General features: G+C 40.2%; 1 protein-coding gene across 6 annotated transcripts; it reads left to right on the forward strand.

Annotated features, from left to right (window-relative positions):
- The first annotated feature begins 735 nt into the window (after positions 1-735).
- On the forward strand, positions 736-16425 carry tdrd5 (tudor domain containing 5). 6 transcript variants are annotated; one of them, XM_029429860.1, is made up of 19 exons: positions 736-979; positions 2753-2996; positions 3250-3461; positions 3641-3953; positions 4257-4426; positions 4817-4900; positions 5048-5104; positions 5349-5511; positions 5858-6006; positions 6341-6373; positions 7021-7208; positions 7781-7990; positions 8089-8155; positions 8616-8816; positions 9027-9164; positions 10926-10991; positions 11462-11629; positions 11743-11926; positions 15516-16424. In XM_029429860.1, exons 2-19 carry the CDS (start codon positions 2753-2755, stop codon positions 15581-15583), a joined length of 2715 nt encoding a protein of 904 aa, XP_029285720.1. In that variant the 5' UTR covers positions 736-979; the 3' UTR covers positions 15584-16424. The 6 variants fall into 6 exon arrangements, with proteins under 6 accessions (XP_029285720.1, XP_029285724.1, XP_029285722.1 ...); XM_029429864.1 differs by having other exon boundaries at positions 5858-5979; positions 6341-6367; XM_029429862.1 differs by having other exon boundaries at positions 6341-6367; positions 15516-16423.
- Positions 16426-19695: the final 3270 nt, after the last annotated feature.

Below are 19695 nucleotides of genomic sequence, written 5' to 3' on the forward strand. Positions count from 1 at the left end.
CATATGTTATTCAACTATAAATAACATTATTATAATAACATATTTTCTTACGTTTGTAATACAATTTAAAAAAGCACTCATCCCGCACAACAGCCCATTTCAGAATAATATATGTTACATCACTGAACTATATTTTCTGATTCATCAACGTGTTCATCACTTCAACATTTCAGCTGGTAAAGAAGGATCTTATTTGCTTGAGAATTTCACCAAGGGATCAATACCTTTTTATCTAAGTCTATAACAATACATGACAACTTTTTGTACCATTATCTCAAATGTAGATTTTCAAAGTAACCAAAAGTTATAAAATAAATGTAATTGAGCAAAAGCAATATATTTGCCTCCGTATTTTAGTGCCGTAAAACGAAAATCTGCACCCAAGTACAGTAGTAAATATATTTAGCTGCTGTTCACCACAGTGAATAAATCATATAAATCCAAAACATTTTTTTTTTTAACAGAAATTGTAACATAGCATGGCAGATTGTTTGTATTAGCTTGTGAGGGTTTTTGATAACATGAATGAATATGATATTTACCCATACTTGGATAAATGTATCTTTATCTATTCTGGATAGTTTGGTTGTTACACTTCCTTTCATTGATAAGGATTTGACCCATTCGTAAATCTGGCATGGATGTCTGTACTTTTGAATGAGCTTGTTTTTTTTTCAAAAACTAGTCATCGACCCTGCAATAAACGATCTGTGTTCGCAGGGCATCCACTATAACGTGACTGCGTACCAATTTAACTTAGCTGAGCAGCAATCTGAAACAAACAGCGTTGTGCTTGTAGTTATAATAAGAAATGTGTGAGCTGAGATTTTAGTGCATACAGCGTTAAATTACTCCTTTTTATTTTTGCTGTTTTACCCTTGGGCTGCTGATTAACAAAGTGTACGGTGGTCTGTTAGCAACAGGTGTGGAAGCGAAAGGTTCAGATATCGTGAGAGGATGCGCGTGTTGAAGTCTTGAGGTAACGTGCCAACAATGCTTTTGGGACAATTTGAACGAGACAGGGCTGTTGTGGTCCATTTATGTATTTAAAGACATTGGCAATTAATTAAAATTTGCAGCAGCAACATCTAGCAGTTAACTTGAACTTAAGGTGAAGACTGACGTTCACGTTTGCTAATTTAATTAACAGTGGCTGTGCAGAGTAAAGGTAGCTTAACTAGCTAGCTAAGCGCCCCCCAGGGGGCGTTCAGAGAACGTCGGGGGGGGGGGGGGGGGGCGTTTGTGTGTACGGCCCACGAGGTCATTAATTTTTGCGTGCAAAAAATCGACTCCAAAAATAAATCCAAATCTAGTCAGATATAGATAAAACCCGACGACTGACTGTCGTCAGCAACAGGTGTGTGTTCAGGGTCCTTGAACACAACACGAGCGGACGTGTCATCACGTGGTCACATCATGTAAAAAACTTCAATATTAAACTGTCATTGACATCAGCGAATGCAGCATGGTGAGTGTAACAAAGAGAAAGGTGGATGCGGAATGTTCCAGGAGAAATGGACGAACGATTATTTCTTTGAGGAAGTAAAATGCCAGTGTGCCTAGTTTGTACGGACGCGCTTGCGGCCATGAAAGGCTCTCGAGCGTCATTACAGCAGGAAACATGCCGAACTGCACGGCACGAGCTGAAAGGACGAGTGTGTTTGGATAAAGTTAACGTTGTGTGTTTTTAGATTTTTATTTTGCTGAGCAATAAAGTGCTGCTTGAAAAAAACAAACAAGCGCCGCCACTGCTCAAAAATCAAAAGCATTAATGTTATTCAATGAATACACCATGAATAAAACTAATCTGAATGAATGTTAAAACACTAACGCTCTGGTCGGGACTTGCGGCAGCAGACGAGCTGCACTCTGGCTGCTCGTAGAAGCGGAGCTAACATCTGCATCGCTGCTGCTGATTCAGGCTGTGTGCGTTTAAAAACCGCGGATATTTTTGCCTGAGTTTCTGAACGTTGGGGTCGACGTCGCTCCATTTATCATTAAAGTGTTGGATTTGTGACTTTTTTTGCACTTTGTAGTTCTCTCCTTTCCTCAGCTCTGTGTCTGATGAATGCGCAAAGCTCTATATATATATATATATATATATATATATATATATATATATATATATATATAGCGCCTAATCACAAGTCACTTTTCACATTAAACAGGTGTTCTTTTATTAAATAAACTAAACTTATGTGTGTGTGTGTGTGTGTATATATATATATATATATATATATATATATATATATATATATATATACACACATTTGTTTTATAATAACATAATATAGCAGCCTAATAATAAGAAAAATATTATAAGAATTGAAATACTAAATTAATATAATCAATATATAAATAATAAATACTAAGAATAATAATCAACATTAAAATTCAGGGCAGACAATTAGCCCACATTTTATTTGATGGGGTTGCGGTAAGGAACCTGGATAATGGATTTACCGCCATGACCTCAACTGCCATCATCTCTGCCATTTGTATCTTTCCTTTTTTTTTTTTTTTTTTTTTTTTTTTACATGAAGCTTGGTGCAAACATTTGACCATATTATTTTGGATTTAAAAGAAAGAAGAAGGTAATTTGCTATATTTTTGGCAGCAAGATTGATTAAAAGCAATAATTACTTCAGCATTGTGGACTCAGCGTTTCTCTTCTCTGGTGGTCAAACCACCTGGCTTTGTTCAGGGTGTCCAGTAGGTTTTGTTCCATTTGTCCTCTTGCTGTGTTCTCCAGATGTCAGCAGGCAAGATGAACCAGGAAGACGTTTTGGCAAAGCTGAAGAAGGATGTTCGTTCCTTGCTTATCTCGTCTAAGATGGGCATGGGCGCAAATCAGCTCAGGCGTGATTATGTCTCCATGTTTGGGCATCCTATGCCCCTAAAACAACTGGGCTTCCAACACATCATGGATATGGTGAAGGAGATGCCTGACGTGGTGTCGGTTAACTTCAGGGTAGATGGCAGCACATTCTTAAAGGGTAGAGGTTTTTTTCTATTGGAGCATGTATTTGTATTTGAACACTGTTTTAATTCAGCATTGAGGAGAAAAGGAGTGTTTGATATATAAGTCCTCTCAAACATCTGCCTATCAAACACCTGTTCTTTTACTATATTTATATATACTGTGTGTGTATATATATATATATATATATATATATATATATATATATATATATATATACACACACACTTCATCATGCTGTCACCTTTTTTATATGTTCGCCATCGCAGCTATTAGCGACGATTCCACTCGAAACATCGAAAAGCTGGTCGCTAGGCAGCGCCCATCTGAGTCCGACAAGAAGTTCAGGAGTGGAGGTGTTAGCTATTTCTCACCCCGCTACTGTCGCCAGTCCCCCACTGTGAACCTTCCCAGAAGAGGCCGTGCTCCTCTGGCTGTCCCTGCCCAGCTGAGGGCACAGCTCCGAATACTGCTCTCCCAGGTATGATATGAAGGCACCCTGTGAAGTCTTGCTTTTTCTAGCCTCATCATCGCTAAACTCTTAAACAGAGAAGTAGACTGACTCTTCTGTTTGGTTTCTACGTTTGAATTTTTCTAACAAAATCGTATAGCTCTGTTACTGCAAAAATATTTCAAGTAACGATGTGGCTGCTCTCCCAGGGTCCACTCAGGTTGTCTGCCCTGGAGTCCAGCTTCATGCAATGCTTCGGCCAACAGCTGCGTGTCCACAACCACGGCTTCTATTCGACTGGAGAGATGCTGGAGGCAGCGGCGGACCTGGTCCTTATCCAGCAGGGCAGGCTGGGCTCTGTTCTGTCCCTGAGAGAACATATGGTGCCCAGGATGCTGCTCAGACCGTCCAGCACACAAAGGAGGACTGGACTCATAAACTCAGAACCGCCTAGAAATATCAAGTCAGCCTCCAAAGGGCCAGACACCACAACTCCAACTCCAAAGCCAACAATAACCCCAGGTGATGCAGTTCCACAATGTAAAAAACATTCTAGACTGTCTCTAAAAGCAATCCATACTTCAATCTTTTGTTTGCATTTTAGCTATTCCTAAAATGCATGGATTGGCTTAATGTCAATGGGCTTATTACGTCAGTAATTACGAACTAAAACCCTGTTCAAACTCCATATATTAAATTGTTTTATTCTAAGTTTTGCTCTGAAAATCACTGAGCAAGGGTTCTTCATATTTTGCAGCAGTTTTCAAAAAAAAATCTTTGGCACCAGTTTAAAACATTTTTTTTTTTGGTTTTCTTCAACTGAAGTTCCAGTGAAGCAGAGTCCTCTGAATCAGCCCGCTACTGAGGCTTCCTTGTGCCCTGTTGATGAAGAGTCAACATTTGTCAGTAATGAGCCACAGATGGTTGAGAAGAACCATGAAGCGGATCCAGAGCTCTGTCAGGAAGGTTTTCTCTTTCAGAAACGTGTCCTCAAGGTAAGAAAACGTAATACCTGCATCTTGTTGCTGTGAGCAAGACAGGAGAACGTGAAACGAAGGGAAAAGAGACCTCGCACGGCTATTTAAAGGAGCATTTATCAAGTAATCCATTATTATCATGTCTGGATGAACTGAATCCACAGACTAAACTTGATCAGATGAAATACAATAGATGAAAGTACAGAAAAAATTGTATGAAAAGCAAAAGACAACTTGTGTTTGTGTGTGGCAGCTACGACCTAAAGACTATTTTTGTATCTTTGTTAAGCATTCAGAATGTGCATTGGTTCAGATACATTTTGATATACCACAATAGAAATCCAATATTACTGAATTAACAATTGTGGGGAAACATTGTTGGTCTTTCTACTTTAAATTCTACTTCAGCTTGAGGAGGAGCTTCGCCAGCAAATACTGGAGAATGGAGTCGCTGGCACCATTAGTCAGGAGCTGAAGGACAAGCTACGAAAGGTCAGACTTCCTGCTAGCATAGAAGCAGATGTCTTAGTGACTATAAGCCTCCAATATGCTTTGCTTTCATGCCAAGGATTGTTTTGGTACAGAATGTAACCTTTGCCATGGTAACAACTCTTGTAATTCATATTTCCATGACTGCAGGTTGTAGGTCAGACCCGTGGTGGGTTATCGGTGCATGATCTGCCTGCTGAGTACAAGGTAAAACAAAGATAAGTCATACAGTTCTCCTACATCTTCACAGTGTCACATGAGAGTTAAAGGCTAATTATTCATGGAGTTTCGGAGCTTAAGAACTTGTTGATTTGAGGAATTGGATTCAGTCTTTTTTGAGCACCATACTGATCTAAAAAGTAACTCGGTCACATTTAGCCTACCTGCCCCAAATTGTGATGAGGAAACAAGCAAGCAACTGAGCTGCTCAGATGTTTTTTTTCCCCCTTAGAGGCTTTTTGGTGAGGACTTTCCGCTGCAACAGAGCGGCTTTGTTAGTGTCACAGAACTGGTCAGTGCCATGAGTGACACCTTCCACCTGAAACCTGTATTGGGGGACAATGGGCATCACTGGATAGTCACGGACATACAGGACAGTAACGATACACAATCAGGTGTGTGTGTGTGTGTGTGTGTGTGTGTGTGTTCAGATCAGCGTCACCCTAATTACTTCATTATGTGTGGAATAAGGCTGGCTGTGGAAAATAGTGGACAGGGCCAATTCATTTGGTGGTTATACACCGGTTCATGTTGTAAATATAAATGTTATGTATGATGGTGATTGGAGTAAACCCCCCTTTGTTCCTCCTTCTATAGTTGTGTCTCACTAGGACACCAGTCTGTTTCTGCAATCAATAATTTTCTAGTCAATGACCCTATTGTAATAAATGGTGGTGTCTGAGATATCATGTGGCAAAGCATTCTTGCGGAGCAGGAAATGTATTTTTCTTTATTTTGTAGACTCAAAGGTGACTGAGAGTTTTGGAAACGGTCAGAAGCTTTCAATTATGAGCTATTATTTCAACTGTGGAGAGTCTCGTTGGGAAGGAAAACTGGAAGCAGAGAATGAGAAGCTCGAAGAGGCCAGTACCAATTCCACCCACAAAATGGTTAGGCAATTTATTGTTATTTTACTACGCTCTAAGAACAATCTTTAAGCATAACATTGTGGGATGCCAGTACAAATCATGAAATGTCACTGCACTTAACAAGCAGGTATCGATGTCCCATTATCAGCATGTACTGGGTAAAATGTTTATTTAAAAAAAATAGCATGTTCAAATATTTTTGAACATGTATCAAATTAGTTACAAAATAAATAAAATGAACAGTAAACGTATAGCAACCTCTTTAATTTTCAAGTTTCCACTTGTGATGTAGAATAATAAACCTGCTGTGTGCACCTCACTATTATCACTTTGCTTTGTATGCGTCCTCTTGTAGATGTCCCAGATGTATTCGGCTATTCAGGTACAGGTACTTGTTACATCACGTATAGATTATTGCAACTCCATCCTCTTCCTCACAAATCTCTACGTAAACTCCAACTGGTCCAAAATTCAGCCGCCCGTATGATCACCAGAACTCCTTCCATAGACCACATCACTCCGGTTCTCCAACAACTCCATTGGCTCCCAGTTAAATAACGTATTGGTTTTAAAATTCTGCTCCTCACCTTTAAGGCCCTTCACAATCTTGCACCTTTATACCTCTCTGAACTCCTTCACACCTACACTCCCTCTCGCTCTCTCCGATCTTCCTCTGCCTCCCAACTCACTATTCCCTCTGCCCGCCTGATCACCATGGGGCCCAGAGCCTTCAGCCACTCTGCCCCCCGTCTCTGGAACATCCGCAACATCCACTCCCTCCCCGCATTCAAGTCTGGTTTAAAAACTCATCTTTTCAAATGAGTATATTCTTAATAATTACTCATTTGTTATATGATTGTTGTTTTTAAGTTTTATTTTTCTCTGTTTTTGTGTTTTGTTTTGTTTGTGAATGACTGTCTGACTTTGTTTTGTTGCTTGTTTGTTCCTTGTTTTTAACCTTATGTTCTGTACGGTGTCCTTGAGTGCCATGAAAGGCGGCTATAAATTAAAATTTATTATTATTATTATTATTAGGTACATTGCAGCACTGCGGTGCCCTTGGACGCCCTGCAGAGTCAACGTCTCAAACCGCCGACGCGTCATGGTGCTCGAGAGCTGGTAGAAGTCCTGGTGGAGCAGGTGGAGTCGCCGGGACATTTCTACATCCGCTTCAGCGAGAATGAGGAGGCCCGAGCTATGGAGGACATGATGATTGAGATGAGGTGGTGGACATGTTAGTGGCAGCCTAGTCCAAAGTTAATGCACTAAAACTTCCTGTACCTGTTGAAATATACGGGGTCCCCATTATGAAATTGCAATATAATCAGTAATTTAATGCATAATGTTCTATATTTACAATGTCATTGTATGTTGAGCCGTATCACTATCTGATGGGCAGTTATAATGTCTATATATTTTCTGAAAGTGGGGTTCATCATTATGTGAACCAAAATATACCTAACAACATGAGTTAAGAATAACATGTATTAATTGATTAATTTTATGAATTGATAAGATGCCTAACACTCAGCCATGTTGTTCTTCAATGCAACAAGAAATAATACAAAAATGTAATAAACGGCTTTTGAAAAGGTCAAACACTTTCTGAAGACATAAATCCAAACACTGACAGCATCTGTAAAGTTGAAGCTGGGACTGTTTGACATTTAATCAAAACATTTTTAATCCACATTACTTAACATAAAGGTTGACATTTCAAACTTCCTGAGGGGTTTTCTATGAGCAATGACATCCTGTCTCTTTTTTTTTTTTTCTCTGCCTTTGTCGCCTCTAGACGATGTTACACCTGTCCTGAGGTGTCCGAGCGTTACCGCCTCCCTGAGCGATTTGTCCGCCGGGGTCAAGTGTGCTGCGTGTCACCCAGAGGAATGTGGTTCTACCGGGTGGTGATCCATCGGATCATCAGCCCCACTCAGGTCGAGGTGTACTATGTCGACTTTGGCGATATGACCATGGTAGAGAGCGTCAGTCTCAAATTCCTCAAGTAGGGGCAACTCAAATATTTAAGCAGTTAAACAATCCAACAAGTACTGCTACTAAACTCATTGGTGTCTGTGTTTTGCTGTTGATCTGTTTCCTCAGGTCATGTCATTCAGATCTTCCGGCACAAGCTGTTCCATCATCACTCGCTGGAATTAAACCCACGGCTGTGAGTCTGATATATTTATTAATACATTCACAGTTGGCAAATCTGAGATTCCTTGCAAAGGCCTGCACTAGCTTCTTCTGGTTAGTACCAGTTAGTACTGTAGTGGTCATTATTAGTGTATTGTTAGTGGCCATCTGTACTATAGACTGTGTTGTTTTTCGTTATCCTCCATGAATTCACCCTGTATTGACACTGATTGTCCTTGTATGTATTTGCCTTTGACTTGATAGGTTATTTGTAAAACTCACTATCCGTGATTATTTTCCTTTAAATCTTCCATTAGAAAGTAATGGGCACAAAACAATGGTGGATGATTTTTATATTATTTAAATAAAGTAAATTGTGTGTAAGTGTTTTTATATCTACATCTTGCTCTTGTGAATAAATTCAAGCTGCAGATGTTACATGTTCTGTTCCATTGAGTTTTATGAATAAGACTGTCGTGGTTTGCCTCTTGCAGGGCAGCTGGACTGCTGAGGCCAGGGCGTCTTTCCAGAAGCTGTGCTCCGATCGCACCCTGGTGGGCGCTTTGGATTGTTACACTGGCGATGTGCTTCAGCTCTACCTGTGTGACACGCGTACCGATAACGACGTCTACATCCACACTGTCCTTCTGAGCAATGGTCACGGGACAGCCTGCAGCTCTGCAGCCAGTGCAGCAGTAAGCCACACACTAACAAACTTATTTCTTCCATGGTCATGAGAAAAAACTGTTTTTGATTGGCTGGCAAGTGTCTTTGAAAATATATTAGATATACATATATATATATATACCAGCTTCACCTCAGACGTCGATGTAGTCAACAGTTAACTCACAGCCGGCCATGAGTCTAAAGAACTCATACTGTGTACTTCCCTTTTCTTTCCCTAGCTTTGTGTCCACCTCCGCCTAGCGAGTCTCTACCTGGGGGAGGGAATGGTTGACCTGCCCCAGGTACAAGAAGAGGTGGCCACTTTTTTACCGAAGCCAGCACACATGCTCGAACAGTCCACGTCGGCTTCACCAAAGGTACTCCAGTCACAAGCTTCTGCTGTTGTTTGTAAAAATCTTTGAGGAACAAAACTGAAAAGTCTCAGTACTGGGTTACTTGGATATTTGTGGTGGATTTTCAGCTTTATGTCTCAATTGTTCCTTATCTATGAGTGCACTCTCTTTGTCTCTTCTCTGCCTCCCCCTCCCACTTCCTCTTTCTCACCCAATCTTTGAATGTTGCTGTAAAGCTTTTATTCTCCACTGTCCATAGCTCTTATCTTACCGGCCATACTGTCACTGCTGCAGGCCCACTGCAACACACACACACACACACACACACACACACACACACACACACACACACACACACACACACACACACACACACACACACACACACACACACACACACTCTCTTGCCAAAGGGGGGTGGGCTTCCCTTCCAATCCAATGTTCCTTAATGTATAGTCACACTGTTCAGAAGGTCACAGCTTGTTGGCCAATAAATACGATGACAGCCAATCAGTGGGCTGTTTAATGGATATTGGCTCGGAAGATTGTGTTGCTTTTATGTTAATGAGTGGATAGTTTGTCAACTGAACATAAGGTAAAGGACATTTTACTGTGTTATGGTCTGACTTCAAAAACAACAAGAGCTCTTTTGGTTATTGTTTAATTTATTTGCATATTGATTGAACGTTGGAGATAAAATGATGAAATACAAAATCTATACTTTTAAAAGCAGAGGTGCAATTAGACTGAAGTAGTTGGAGAACAATAAATAACCAGTTACAAGAACATGGACGGTTTTTGAAATGTGCTTGTTTGCTGTATCATGTTTGGGAGGGTTTTAATCTAATTAAGCACAAAGCAGATCATCTCGCTCAGTCAGTTGTGCTTTCCTAGCGGTCTTATTTCTAAAGTTGTAGAGATATTCTTTGTAGATAGTAAAGTTATTAATTACTTCTGGATATCAGAAAGGTTACAGAGACGAGGTGTGTGAGTGTTATTTTTGCTCCTCTCTATAATAATCCTCTGAGAGGAATTGATCCGTCAACATGGAGCTGATATTAAAATTGGATCCCAGCTGATACAAATCAAACGTAGCGCTAACTTGAGCCATGCTGTATATGAAATGTGCTTCCAGCTGATGAATTTTCAAAACGTTTGAGCAAATGTTAACCCTGTTAAATCAGCCTCTGCAGCTCGTGCTCTTTAACATTATTCATCACAAATCTTCTGCAATCCAGAATAAGTTAAGAAAAAAATCAACTTTGCAACATGATGCTCTGAATAATTACTTTGATGCTCATTTAATAGTTAAGCCCGAGTCATTAAGCGCCGTTGCCTGCTGACAGATCATCACGGTGTCTCTTCTATTGTATATCTATAATTTATGTATTGGAGCAAATGAAGGTCTAAATAGTAGCTTCATGGAAAAGGTGACCATGTCCCCCGAAGGTTAAGGTTTTATTTAATTTATTTAAATGTATTTATTCAAATAATGTTTTCCTCTGATGGTAATCACTTCAGCCATTTCAGTAAACCCTACATTTAGTTAGAATAATATCCGAGTTAACATGGTCATATAGCTAATGGAATAAATGAACACCTTCTATGTTCCCATATTCAAAGCCACCAGCTAAAATGATTTGTCGTATTACCTAATGTGGTAACCTTGACATACAATTACATGATGTAGTGTCTGTTGGTTTGTGGAAAAATGAATCACTGTACAGTTACATTTGTTAATGAAATATGAATCTGAAGAAAACACAAAGTTTCTTAATGTCTCAGGTTGAAGATGAAGAAATGCCCGACTTGGAGTTTATTGAGGACAATGAGGTCATCCCCCAGAGCAAGGTATGACCCCCTGAACATGTCCACATCCGCACCACTTCAGTTTTACAGCACCAGCTGAAAAACTCTGAACATTTACTATTAAGTGGTAAATAAAAAACTGAGCAGAAATCTTCAGGTTTGGTTTAATAGATAATGAGTGTACACCAATGTATACATGCATGAATAAATTAAAATGTATGTACGGTTTATGAGCATTAGTAATTGGAGCCTTGGGTTTAGACTGACCTGTCGATGTTTATCTTAACTTACCTGCGTAATACAACTCAAGTTATTGTGTTTTTGATTGCAGGTTCACTCTGCTTTTTCCCCTGCAATTGCTTAATCTAAATAAAGGGATAAAGGGATAAAATAGATAATGGCAGATGGTGCTGTTTGTCTGTATGAGGATAATAAATAATTCATTTGACAAAAAAAAACAATAACGTGATCAGTCACCACTAAAGTCTTGTTTCTTGCTGTGTCCTGTTCAGGTTCTGGAAGCCAACCCATTCAATGCTCTGCTAAATGATCAAACCCTCAGCTACAGTGAGCTGGGCTGGGCCAACAAATCTTCTTCCTGTCCGACCTCCAGCCCTCTCGCCCCTCCAGATTTGATCCAGACCCAGACGACCCCAGCTCACTGTAAAGCTGATCTTAAAGTGAGAAGACAGCGTTTGGTTTAATGGAAGCAAAATCACGATGGATTTATGTTTTTTGGAAAGCACTTTAAAAACAGAATGATATGTAATGGTTGTGTTTACTCTCTTCTCAGACACTGAGCACGACTCCTCCACCAACTCCATACAGCATCACTTCCAGCTCCTGCTGTCCGACGCAGGAAGAGGAGCAGCACCTGCCCAAAGTCGCTGCCCCTTTGTTGGTCCGGCCACCTGCAATCCTGAGGACCCTGAGCCTCCACACCTCTGACCTGGGCCAAATCCATGACAGCGCACATGGTACATATTCATACAAATGCACTTTTTGGGAGAAGTACAGAATGTGCTCATGAGTTGACCTAAAGAAGTGAGCGAGTAACTGCAACAGTTTCGTATCAATAAATAGTTTTTCTTTTTCTTGTAGATAAGTAAGTTTGGTTTATGTGACGCAAATGTAATTTTCCCATGTGAATTTGTTGTTGAATGGCAACAACATTGTAACATGTACTTACAACATATCATTTCTGTTCATTATAAACAAAAACATGCACCACCTCTTTTGTGGCATTACACTTGGTGCCAGTGCCATAGCTCAGAAAAAAAACCTTGAAGGGTTAAGTTAAGCAAAACGCTTTGTTACCTTGTAAAATAATAAATATTTGATTGTTACAAGTCATCACATAAAGCTTTAATCATTGGTAAGAGTGGTTATCGTTTCCTCTAAACTGTAGAAAGATAACATTGTGGAACAAAAGTCTTATTGTACACACCAAGGCTTGTCGTCCTCCCTCTTGCACACACGCTCTCATTTTCTAACAGGATTATACAATGACCTTCATTAACCTGCACATGTAGGCAGAGAGAGAGAAGCCTTCAATGAAATTAGACTGTGTCCATGGTTGCAGAGAGGACGTATTGATTTCCACCCTGCTGCTTGCAGTGGTGGATGTACCTGCACTGAGAACCTGACACGGATTTAATTAGACCTGTTACCAGAGCTATTTGACCCAACAAGCTGCTTTCATTGCATTGCATTTGTCCTGATATCGATACACTGCTGCTCCACCATGCCTCTGCCTGCACAGTGTTAATGGGAAAAGCAAAACAAAGTGGGTCAAGGCTGATTTATCTACAAATCGCTTTTGTGAACTGTAGCGTTACAAAGTGTTTTACACAGCTGCACAAATACAGATGGAAACACGAGATTAAAAACAAGAATTAGAACATGATAGATAAGAAGATATGATGCTTGCGTGTGTGTGTTTTCTTAAAATGCGTGTCACTCCATGCAGTCAGCGCAATCTGACAATCTGCTCATGATATTCCCCGTAGTTGCTAGAAATTATTCCCCTTCCTACTATCCTCTCATCTTTTGTATTTAGTTTCCCAGAATACCCTGAGACTTGTATGCTGGCTTCCCTCAGAAACCTGACTTTGCAGAAACTTGACTCAAATTAGTTTTTTGAAATCGACACAATCACTCGCAAATGCAAAGTCGGCACTTGTCCCTTGTCGCGATTCTCTTGCCTCTGTGGATGCACCTACAGCTGAGTTTTATCTGCTCAGCATATTTTTAACCTACTGTACTGAAGGGTCAGTACTCAGCTTGTTGTTGAGCTGCTCCTCAATCTGTGGACTTTCTATAGAGAATGGAAAATAACTAATTATTTCATTTATTTTCATTACAGAAATTTCAGAAAATGTTGAGAACAACTGACCTCCAGTGGTTTGAGTTGTTACATTGCTGTGGTAATGTACTCGGGGTGTGCTCTGTACAGGGTCTGGTGCCGGTCCAGTAGAGCTCACCTCTGACCTCACCTCACAGTCAGGGTTTTTTTTTATGACTCTTTTATCCTGGGACCTAATTAAAACGTTAGGGTTGTGATACAGAGGACTTTGCTCAGTTCTTGGTAGCACAATAGATGTTTGAATGTGACACAAGAATACAATAATGAGGGTCAATTATAGAGTTATGTATGATAAATCACAACTGATTTATCAATCACAATATTAAGACAAATGATTTGTTAACTGTGTGTTAACATTGATATTAGGTAAAATGGTAATTAGAGGTGGAAATAACAAATCACTTTGTTTAGTTCAAAGATTCACAGTCACTGATTATTGTGTTTGTTTATGTTTGTTGCATTTTTTTTCCTGAGCTAAACGGCCTCAACACCATTCGAAGGCATTTGTACAACTGCCTCTTTGAGAAATTCCAGTCCGGTTTTCGTTCCGCCCACAGCACCGAAACAGCTCTGGTCAGGGTCACAAACGACTTGCGGATGGCGGCTGACGCTTGCTCCCCATCGCTCCTCATCCTCCTGGATCTGACTGCAGCGTTCGACACGGTTGACCATGAAATCCTCCTTCAGCGCCTCCACTACACCATCAGACTCTCTGACTCCGCCCTGAGTTGGTTCCAGTCCTACCTCTCTGGAAGAAGAGAATATGTATCCTTGGGAGGACCAAGTTCCCAGATACACCCAGTAACCTGTGGTGTCCATCAAGGGTCGGTTCTCGGCCCCACTCTGTTCACCCCTCTACACTCTGCTCCTTGGCCGTGTCATCAGCCAGCATGGAATGCCATTCCATTGCTACGCTGATGACACACAGCTATATATCAAAACCGACCCGATGCCACATGCAAGCCCCACTGTCGACATCTTCATCATCATCATCATCATCATCATCATCATCATCATCATCATTGAACACCTGCCTTGTTGGAGATAAAGGCTTGGATGAAAGACAATTTCATTCAATTAAATAGCTCAAAAGCAGAGGCTATTTTAGTTGGCACACCACACCAGGTCCAGTCTTCCCCCACATCACCTTTTCTGGCCAAGACATACCGCTATCTCCATCAGTCACCAACCTAGGTGTAAGATTTGACCCTCATCTGACCTTTGACACCCACATCAAACATCTGTGCAAGACCTCCTTCTACCACCTCAGGAACATTGCAAAACTCCACCCCACACTCTCCCTGTCAGATACTGAACAACTCGTCCACGCCTTTGGCTCCTCAAGGTTGGACTACTGCAACACTCTCCTCATCGGGATTCCAAGCGGGAGCCTTCAGAAGCTCCAATATATCCAGAACAGCGCCGCTAGGATCCTGATGAGGGTGCAAAAATATAACCACATCACACCCATTCTCCACTCCCTCCACTGGCTTCCTGTCTCATTCAAGATCGAATACAAAATCTCCCTACTCACCCATCAGTGCAGACATGGAAATGCTCCTCCCTACCTCAAGGAACTCCTCCCCCATCAAACCTCCACACGCAACCTCCACTCCTCTAAAAAAAACTTTGCTCCACCCCCCCAGGGCCAAGCTCCGCACCATGGGCGATCGGGCCTTCTGCTCAGCCGCTCCTCACCTGTGGAACTCCCTCCCAGAACACCTGAGGGCTCCACAGGCCACCGACTTATGTCTATTGTTGTTTTTGTTGTTGTCCTGCATTGTAGCGCCTTGAGATTGCTTTTAGCTTTGAAAGGCGCTTTATAAATACAATTTATTATTATTACAAACTCTGATTCAGACTGACTTCAGATCAGTAAACATTAGCCTATAGCAGCACTGCACATGAGGTTAATAGCTCAACAGCCGCTTATTTACAACTGACTTATCAAATTATGATTGTGTCTGTGCCTTTTCGAGGTATTTCCATATTATTTGAATGAGGAAGTAACTTACTATGAATCACAGCTGACGGTGCTTTCACCTCTGAGGAGCTCCACTGCAAAAAAGCCACCGATTCTTTCAATGACTGGTAATCCAGTTTAGTGAGTTCACCTTGAATATTCGTTGATAGATTTGTTCGTATGTACTAAACACCTAATAGTAATATTGATAATAATTCTGTTTTATTCTGTCCTCCAGGTATACCCGTTTCTGCTCTCCGCCTGCGAAACTCTGGCTTCCTGTTTCCTCTGTTTGGGTCCAGGTAGGCTGAGCCTCCTACATCTAACCCAACCGTCTGAACGACTCACAACACAAAGGAAGGAACAGTTATTCCTTAATAACTATATCTACTAAAATATTGTTACACTCCTTTTTGAGTCAAGTTTTGTAATAATTTTGTCCGCAAACACTTGAGTTACTTATTGACTTGTTAAAAAGGCTAAAAGCATTTTTATCAGACGTTAATTTTGATCTATTCTAGATTTGTTAAGTTGTATGTAAGGCCTGTGTTTAGTGAGTTTGATTTCAATATAATTGTAGTCTTTTCCTGCCAGTTTAGTCTATTTAGTTTGACAAGAAATAAAGGAAATGGATGGCTGTTCTTTATTAAATGTCAGTAAGATTGTGAACGTTTCTTGTTTCTAAAACAAAAAACAAACTTTTTGCGTGTGACTTTCACAGATGCATAAAGATGTCTTGTGATGTGTTCAATGGTTTAATTTCCCTATACATATTAATAGTACTGTTCTGGACAGGGTTAATAAGTTTACTATAGTTAAAGTTATAATGAACATTACAGAAAGTCATGACTAATGACATTTTATTTTTGAAAATAAATCTTTGATCAAATATTTTAGTATTTGTATTTTATAATATGATTCTTAATAATGGGTTTTAGTAAGTGTGTAAAATGATTACAGCTAGAATATTGATTGAAATCTTAAGAGCAGCAGAACAAATTGTAGGTTGGTATAATTGGCAGATGCTCCAGTCAGTTTTGTGATTTCAGTCGTGTTGGTCCAGTTATGCTGCAGCTGGCGGGTCTTTCCTCATCTGTGGCTGCACTCACCTCATCGGGACAATGTGAATGTGACGTTCAGACTGGAAAATAATCCATACTTTGCCTCATCCTGCTGAGTCTCTTTTGTTTATACAAATCTGTTTCTCTGCATTTGACTTGCGTGACTCTGCTCTCTCAATGAGGCTGCATGCGAACAGCAACACTTTATAAAAACGTGTCTCAGTTGAATATGAATGAGAGAGACAAGATCAGCACAGGAACAATGAATAAAACAGAACAACAAGGAGACCATCTCTAAACTCAGTGATGCTCATATCCGTGAATCAAGGCGCGTTATGGAGCTAAAATATGTTTCTTATTTAGCAGAGCCGCCCACGCAGACATATATTCAAAGCCTCTTCATAGTTTCAAAACCTACCCTTTTCACTTAATTTATCCCAAACAAGTCAAATATAAAGATCCAATTTAATGTATGTGTTCTTCTCAAATCTTTAGAAAGTCTAGAGCTTGGTTACCAAAATGTGCTAAGACTTAAAAAGGTTAAAGCAGAATGTGGAGTCCTGGATCATTAGTCTGGATCCTGCTGGGCTCCCTGGCCTTTCATTAGCTTTTTAAAAAGGCTCCTAATGAGAATACAGTAGCTCCTCCTCTTACTCCAACACGGCAACGCAATGAAGAGCAGTAACCTATATACTGTGCACACATTTCCTGTACAACCTACATCTACATACACATTTGCAAAATGCATACAACTGTTATACGTACGTACACACCTGTCTTTGTTTTGTAACACTCTTATTTGCATGCACACACACACAGAGGATATTTAGTTTTGGATGCCAAGTGCATATTGAAATTATAATACACACAAAATGAGAAACATTGTCCTACACGCTCTCAACTCATTCTGAATTTTAAGCAGACATACAATGGCAGTCTTAAACAAGCGTGCACATAATTACATACACTGCACTCCCTTTTTGACACAACTACACAACCGAAAGCTTTTACCAATGAACACACTACATCGCATGATCCAGGCTCCATTAGTGTGTGTGTGCGAGTGTGGCGAAGGGTGAGGGTTGATAAGGCAGACGCACACGTAAACCTTATTAAGAAGGAGAGTAATGTGGTTGCAGCTGAATTAGCAGCCAACAGCAGCAGAGCATCATTGTGCTGAATGAAGCATGAAGCTCTGATGGCTTTGATTTACAGTCGAGACCCTGAACCAGACAGTCGGAGGGAGACTGCGTTTGTTTCCCAGGCTTTTGGTTTGATGATTAACTAAGTAGATAATGCATCCTGTTGATCATCTGGAGGTTTATTTGCCCCTTTTTTACATTAACATCCATATTTTGGGCATTTGGTTGATTCCAGAGCTGCTTTTTAAAAGTAGCCTTCGGTGCAGGAGCAGCTCACGCAGGTTAGTCTCTAGGAGTGACACGCTGTAGTACACAACTAACTAGAAATAGGTAGCTCAATACTTGGAACATATACACATGCACTACTTGTATATTGAAATATTTGTTAAGTCTTTAAAACTAGTACAAGTTGAAATTCTGTTTGTACCAACAATATTATATATATATATATATATATATATCTGGAAAGAATCCCACCTCACAGATTCAGAACCACTGGACTACACCAGCTAACAGTATGAATTAGATTAGTTTGGTCCTTGGCAAGTCTTAAATACAAGTGTATAGGTCTTAACTGATATGCTATAGTTTTGTGTTGATTGCAAATATTCAAGAGGGTCTTTGGAATGCATTTTCTTTTTAAGATGCCGGCCAAGTCTTTATGGAAAAGTGGTTATAATCAATAGTGTAGTTGTTGCTAGTGGAACAGTAATGGTGTAAGTAGTGTTGCGTGTTTTTCTTTCCCATACTCATTAGTACAATTTTAAACAGTGTAGGTTCCATTGATGTTAAAAGACGTCAACAGATATCAGTGTTGTACTTTTGGAAAGTCGGTGTCGGTTGACGGACTTCATATCTCAGATGGCCAGCGGACTAATTCTTTCTTTGTTCTCCAGTCTCTTCTTTGGTCTGCTTTTTACATGCTGAGTGATTCTGGCTGTTTTAATATGTGCAATATGTGTGTAGTATTTGAGGAGGTCTGTGTGTGAGCAGCTGTGTGCGTGTGAATTTATATACTGTGTGTAAACGAGGGTGTATTAAGTCACACGCATCCACTGAGAGATAATTTCTAAAAGAGCAGTGTCTTTATTTTTATCCCTGTGTCAAAATTCTTATCTGCTGTATTAATTTGAGAACAAGTCGAAGAAGCTTCGTTTTCTTGCTAATCCCTCAGGCCTCTAGTTCTGCTACTTCTATACACACGCACACGCACACATATCAGTACAACCAGGCACTCCTAATGAAGCTTTTCCACTCTACACATTGGATTTATATTTCACGCTTAGTTAACTGTCGCCTTGTTCCTTCCTCTAACTCCAAACGGTACTTTAATCACCACTACATGTGCAATGACTTGTCTTGTTGATACAACATTGATATTGTCGGCAGAGATCATTTGCGTCACTCTTAATCAAAAGAAGTGTAAAAGGGCTTCACAGGTCAATATCAGAAACTGACACCCACCCTCCTCAACTCTAAAGACATTTTGGGAAATGTGCTCTTTTGTTTTCTTGCAGAGAATTGGATGAAAACATCTTTAGTATTCTCATCAAACCTGTTATATAGTTTGTGTTTGATTCATACACAAAGAGAAATGTTGAGATTTTTTTCTGGGAAGTCTTGTGGCATAAATGTTTTCAGCAACCAGCACAGTGATGACGAGCATTTCATTCCCTGTAATTAAAAAAAAAAAAACTTCACTTGTAGTTTTTTACATTTCTATCTGTGTACGGATTAAACAAACGAGATATAACATGGAGATTAATACAAATTGGCGGTATTGGTAGGCAGATTATTACATTTTGGACACCCCCCTTTATGCTAAACTTCTCTAATCACCTCCTGGCTCTACGGTAGCTCTGCACACGCACACACACACACACACACACACACACCTAAATTGTCGAAACTGTTTTTACAGTTAACCCTCATGACAGAAACAGGACTATCAGTCTATATGCCAGAACTATATGGTTTTAACTATAACTTAACTACTGTAAGAATGATAAAAAGAACATTTTAGATTGTTTAAAGAAACATGTCGTGATGACTCCTCTTATGATCCCATCGCTGCATCCTGTCAGTCTGAGTCTGAGAATTTATGGCTCCGTGAATTAATGGAGGCCTTGAATAGACCCTGAGGGTTAGAGGAGAGCTGCCTGGTGGAAGGACGGAGGGAAAGAAGCACTGATGGCTACAAGGAGAGAAGAGAGAT

Source organism: Cottoperca gobio, chromosome 4 (genome assembly GCF_900634415.1).
Source record: "Cottoperca gobio chromosome 4, fCotGob3.1, whole genome shotgun sequence".
Classification (NCBI taxonomy): Eukaryota; Metazoa; Chordata; class Actinopteri; order Perciformes; family Bovichtidae; genus Cottoperca; species Cottoperca gobio.

What these genes read in the sequence shown, in the direction of transcription:
- tdrd5 (XM_029429860.1), top strand. Translation starts at nt 2,753, where the DNA reads ATGTCAGCAGGCAAGATGAACCAGGAAGACGTTTTGGCAAAGCTGAAG. An exon ending in TCCGAATACTGCTCTCCCAG is followed by an intron (nt 3,462 to 3,640) that starts GTATGATATGAA and finishes CTGCTCTCCCAG; the next exon opens with GGTCCACTCAGGTTGTCTGC. An exon ending in AGGTCATCCCCCAGAGCAAG is followed by an intron (nt 10,992 to 11,461) that starts GTATGACCCCCT and finishes TGTCCTGTTCAG; the next exon opens with GTTCTGGAAGCCAACCCATT.